The sequence below is a fragment of the Miscanthus floridulus genome, chromosome 2, assembly GCF_019320115.1.
Source record: "Miscanthus floridulus cultivar M001 chromosome 2, ASM1932011v1, whole genome shotgun sequence".
NCBI classification, from domain to species: domain Eukaryota; kingdom Viridiplantae; phylum Streptophyta; class Magnoliopsida; order Poales; family Poaceae; genus Miscanthus; species Miscanthus floridulus.
Genome location: NC_089581.1, coordinates 35,326,626 through 35,331,785, shown reverse-complemented (window position 1 = coordinate 35,331,785; position 5,160 = coordinate 35,326,626). Strand labels below are relative to the sequence as shown.

At 44.4% G+C, this 5,160-nt stretch overlaps 1 protein-coding gene across 1 annotated transcript; it reads left to right on the top strand.

Moving 5' to 3' along the window:
• Nucleotides 1–1,897: 1,897 nt before the first annotated feature.
• On the top strand, nt 1,898–4,674 carry LOC136538438 (growth-regulating factor 9-like). The gene is made up of 4 exons (XM_066530410.1): nt 1,898–2,262; nt 2,829–3,014; nt 3,308–3,626; nt 3,890–4,674. The coding sequence occupies exons 1-4, from the start codon at nt 2,022–2,024 to the stop codon at nt 4,422–4,424; spliced, it is 1,281 nt and encodes a 426-aa protein (XP_066386507.1). The 5' UTR covers nt 1,898–2,021; the 3' UTR covers nt 4,425–4,674.
• The last annotated feature ends 486 nt before the right edge of the window (nt 4,675–5,160 follow it).

Here is a 5,160-nt window from a genome sequence, read left to right as displayed (position 1 = left end):
CAAAGCAAAGCAGCGGACGGGGTTGCGCCGCGCGCTGGGCAATGAATGAAGCTCGAGACTTGAAAAGCGTCACCTCTACCTCGTGACCGCGCAGCGCAGCACCTAGCAACGGCAGCGGCAGGCCGGTGGACGCGCGGATGGAGTCTGCTGCGGGCGGGCGGCTGCCCTGCCAAAGCTGCCTGCGCGGCCCGCAGCCGTACTTTGCCTTTGGCGGACCCATATATGCCATGCTTGCGCACAGCGCCGGGCTGTGGCATGCCATGTTTTGAGTACGTATAATGGCTGACTGATGGCTGCTACGGCTTATAGGAGTGATTTGTTTGAGTGAAAAACATTGTTCTATGGTTGAAAAAATATGATTGATTTTGGCTTATAAGCTCAAACGCACATAGCCAATATCTTGGAGGTGTAGGATGTGATCATAGTGTGATTGTGACTCCCGGCCACCAGCAAACACCCAAAGAATCCCAGCGGATAAGCAGCCTGTTTGGTTGTTGGTTTCAATCAGCCTAAACTAGCCAGTCAACAGTGTTTTTCTCTCACAATAAACCAGCACCAGTCAGCCCAAACCAGCTTAGAAACCAACCAGCGAACAGGCCGAAGATCTCCACACGCTCTAGTAATAATTGCCTTGTTCGCTTGGCTGATAAGCCATAGTTGAAAGTACTGTTGACTGATTTGTTGTGAGAGAAAAATATTGTTCATTGATTGAAAAAAATACGGCTTATAAGTCAAACGAACAGGACGAATATCTTCGTAAATGTCAAATTAGCCTTATGTACCTACTACTGTTACATGTTGGTTTAAGGCTCAATCTTACCGCAGTAGTCTTACTCCACAAGGTTTCACCGAGATGGGAATATGTGATGGGGCACATCTTTTACCATCACACGGGCTCAAGCAGTAAAGTTCCTTTCTCATCACTCTCACCCTCTCTAGGAGTCAATGCCCCGGCGCATGTGTGTGTGTGTGAGCGTCACATTTGCGTCTTCGTCCTGTGGCCATCACATGGATGAAGCCCCGCCATTTTCTGCCTCGTATTTACCTGCAAGGATACAAAAGTCCTAGTTATTGAACTACAAGTACCAGTACTAGTTCGCACGTACCGCCACACACACACAGTTATTGGCCTTAATTAACCCTACACGTAATTGCTCCTATGACATGACTATGTATGAAATGAAATGAAATTGCTAGGAGAAAAGGCCAATTTATTATGTCTTGCATGCAACAGCAGTACACCACGCCTTTTCCCTTAAACTTGCATAAAGGTTGAGGCGAGTACATGACATGTGAGTTCACTCGCTTCACACCAAATCAGCCCTATTTTTCAGTTTGTTTTTAGTTAGAACAATATTTTTCTCTTATAACAAATCAGTCGGAACAGTATTTTAGTTTATTTTTTTAGTGAAGCGAACGGGGCCATTTTCAAGAGGCAAGGCCCGTAGTAGGGCCTTCCGGCTTGATCAATCATACTACGTGTGGGGCCCTGTTCGTTGATGCTGAAATTTGGTTTATGCTGATACTTATACTAAAACGTTACGAGAAAAAAATACTCTCCCATAACTAAAAAATAGTTTTGAATAAGCTCAACGAAACATGATAGTACCTTTGGTTGTAGATTTGAGATTCTGCTTTAACAACTCACTGCTACACCATCCGTGGTACGCGCTGTCAAACTCACTACTCTCACTGTCATGGTCATAATAACAACAATAAAAACCCTAGAAAATGTTGTACCATAGCGTATTGTATATTAAAAAAACTACCAAAAGGAAATCTCTCAAAACTCATTCAAAGCCGAAAGAATCGATGAAAGGACTGGTGCTATTTAAGGGCCACCCCCCTAGTCCCCCAAAGAGCCACCACACACCCTGCCTGCTGCTGCCTCCCTCCCACCAGAAAAGCACACCCACCTTCTCTCTCCCTCTCGCTCTCTCCTCAAAACCAACCAGCCTGTCCCCAACAATGCACACCAACATCCACTCTCTCATCAGCAGCCTCTTCTCCTTCTCCCCCAAATGAGTGCTGAGTTTTGTGCTGCTGCGGCCATGGAGCTCGGAGTCGGGGATGTGATGGGGATGCAACAAGGCATCGCCATCACCGCGCCATCACCCAGGGACAGCAGCGACCTGGGTCTTCTCAAGCGAGCAGCCCTCACCCAGGCAGCGGCGGCTGCTGCGGCTGGCCCCTACCCCTCCCCCTTCCTCGACGAACAGAAGATGCTCAGGTTCTCCAAGGCGGCTCACACATTGCCCTCAGGTTCGGATGCCTCCTCAGTCCTCAACAACACATTTTCTTCCATTATGCTCATTCGTTCTTCCTTACTTTCATACGCACTGTAGAACCAAGATGCCGTGCCCATTCATTCCTCCTTTCATACGCACTGTAGAAGTAGAACCAAGATGCCATTTTGCATGTTCTTGGATGGATGGATATGTTCTCTGCAAAACATGATAGACAGCGGCAGTAGTAGTGTCTCTCTATTGTAAGTAATATTAAAAAAAAAAGAGCAAAAGTCTAAAGGAGAACAGAGGTGCAGCATTCATGGAACTTGATGAGCTCTCATGAATGCTATGCTACATGGAGGGGCCTAGCGTAGCGGGCATAGGGATTTGCACAACGCTAGAGCTCTCCTGAAGCCTGGGCCCCTCCCTCCCCGGCCAAGGCCAAGGCTGCCCCGTAAACATTTCATCTGCTTTTTAACTTTACACTTTTGTCTTGGCGCTCCCTTCACCATGCACGTCTCAGGAGATAAGGTTGCTGTTTTGCTTCAGCATTTCAGATTTGGTCAGACTAAATATTCTCCTTGTTTCGCCATCATCTAGGCTTGGATTTTGGAGGCCCAAGCGAGCAGGCTTTCCTGCTGTCCAGGACCAAGAGGCCATTTACTCCCTCGCAGTGGATGGAGCTGGAGCACCAGGCTCTGATATACAAGTATCTCAATGCAAAGGCCCCCATACCTTCCAGCCTGCTCATTTCAATCAGCAAGAGCTTCAGATCATCCAATAGAGGTATGCATGCAAAACTTCTAGCACTTGCAATAAACCAAGATAGAAAAGAAATACTATTTTGCACAGACGGATGGCTTTGTAGTGTTACATGGTAAATAAAAATGTTGGCAACTCTGTAGTATCTGAAACCACAAATCATTAAGTTCAATGTATGAATGTCATGGAACTACAAAGATATTACACCAAAATGTTACCACCATTTTGTACCCAAACAATCATATGCCATAAAGAATAACCACAGCATTGCTTTGAATATAAATGTAATCAGAGCTTGACAGACTTCTCTAATGCAGTGAGCTGGAGGCCTCTCTATCAAGGCTACACAAATGCAGACTCTGACCCAGAGCCTGGAAGATGCCGACGAACAGATGGAAAGAAGTGGCGATGCTCCAAGGAGGCAATGGCTGATCACAAGTACTGTGAGCGGCACATCAACAGAAACCGTCACCGTTCAAGAAAGCCTGTGGAAAACCAACCCAAAAAGACCACCAAGGAGGTGGCTGCTGCTGCTGGCTCAGTGCCATGTGCTGGGCCACAAGGTAGCTTGAAGAAGGCAAAAGTTAATGACTCCAAGCCAGGCACTATCAGCTATTGGACAGATAGTTTAAACAGGTAAATACTATATTCTTACACCAGAGTCATGTCTTTATATGAGGCACCCTATTTTAGCATCATATCTGAATAATAAAATCCCAACTTAATACTTGTGCATCCTATTAACAACATCGATGATGTTACATTTTGGAATAGTACTAGTATGTTACATTCTGGAATAGTGTTAGTATGTTATGGTTCTATATAAGATTATTTTGATTTTAGTTGCCACTTAGCAGTCATAATAATTCCCATTTCTAAAACCTTCTACACATTTTCAGGACAATGTTGAGCAGAGAGAAAGCAAACCAACCGATGGAAGACAACTCTTTGCTGCATAATTCTACGAATAGCCAACCCACCTTGTCCCTGCTCTCTCAACTGAAGCAGCAGAACAAACCAGATAAGTTAGGTCCCACACTGGAAAATGAGTCGGACACAATATTGAAAGCCTGGGGAGGCAACCAGCCTAGCCATAAGAGCATTTCCTCCACACAGCGCCATGATGCTGACTCCCTCCAATCAGTCCTTCAAAATTTCAGCCTAGCCCAGAATGAGAAGATGGAGTCAGAAAAGAACAAATATTCTGATTCCATGCCAGTTTCATCGACTTTCTATTCTGCAGACGGTCCACGAAGTACCTGCCTTACACCTAACATGACACAAGTGCAGCAGGATTGCATATCAAGCTCTTGGGAGATGCCTCAAGGTGGACCTCTAGGCGAGATCTTAACAAACTCCAAGAATAGTGAGGACTTAAGCAAGTGTGAATCAAGGTCATATGGTTGGCTATTGAATCTTGACCATGCACCATGATTCCTCAATCCATGGAGAGGTTGACATAGATATCTCACCATGGAAGCAAACAATGGTCTGAAAAAGAAGGTTCGAATGACCACATTGTTTGCCCCATGCATGCTCGCTATCTACATTTGTATTTCTGTTTTGTAGTATTTAGCTAGTTGAATTATCAGTTCTTCTGAATCTGGCTGTATCTTAAACAAATTCTAGTTTGCGTCAGATGATATCTTGCTTGCTAGATGTTTCATGTTTAACTTTCAACAGGAACTTCAGAGATCCATTTTGATCAACAGAAAACTGTTTGACGAACCAGCTCTAGTAAGCAAGGTTCCAAGGAACTGCTTTAGTTATGGACATTTTTCTCACTTTTTTCGGACATGCAGGAGAGCTGTATCATCATTATATTAAATTAAATAAGAGTTTAGACACACCCTTAATTATATTTTTCTCATGGACTACTGAAATATAGATTTAACGCATGAAGATAAACATGTAACTGTCATTGCAGACATTGAGGTCATTTGACCTTCACAATGGCTGCAACGTAGGGTTAGATTTGACAGGAATAACAGAGTACCATTTGTAGGATACCCTTTGATAAGTCACAAAACTAACTACTGCAACCACACAGTTATTCATTTCATATAGAGAACTTTTAGAGTGCATTTCCAAAAACAAACCTGCCAGGGTTCCAAACATTTCATATATCGGTCTGTTCGTTTGGTCGTAAACGATCGTAAATTTCCAGCCA

Coding starts and splice junctions, on each gene's coding strand:
- LOC136538438 (XM_066530410.1), top strand. CDS start 2,022: ATGAGTGCTGAGTTTTGTGCTGCTGCGGCCATGGAGCTCGGAGTCGGG. Junction 2,263..2,828: donor GGCTCACACATTGCCCTCAG/GTTCGGATGCCT, acceptor GCCATCATCTAG/GCTTGGATTTTGGAGGCCCA. Junction 3,627..3,889: donor TGGACAGATAGTTTAAACAG/GTAAATACTATA, acceptor ACACATTTTCAG/GACAATGTTGAGCAGAGAGA.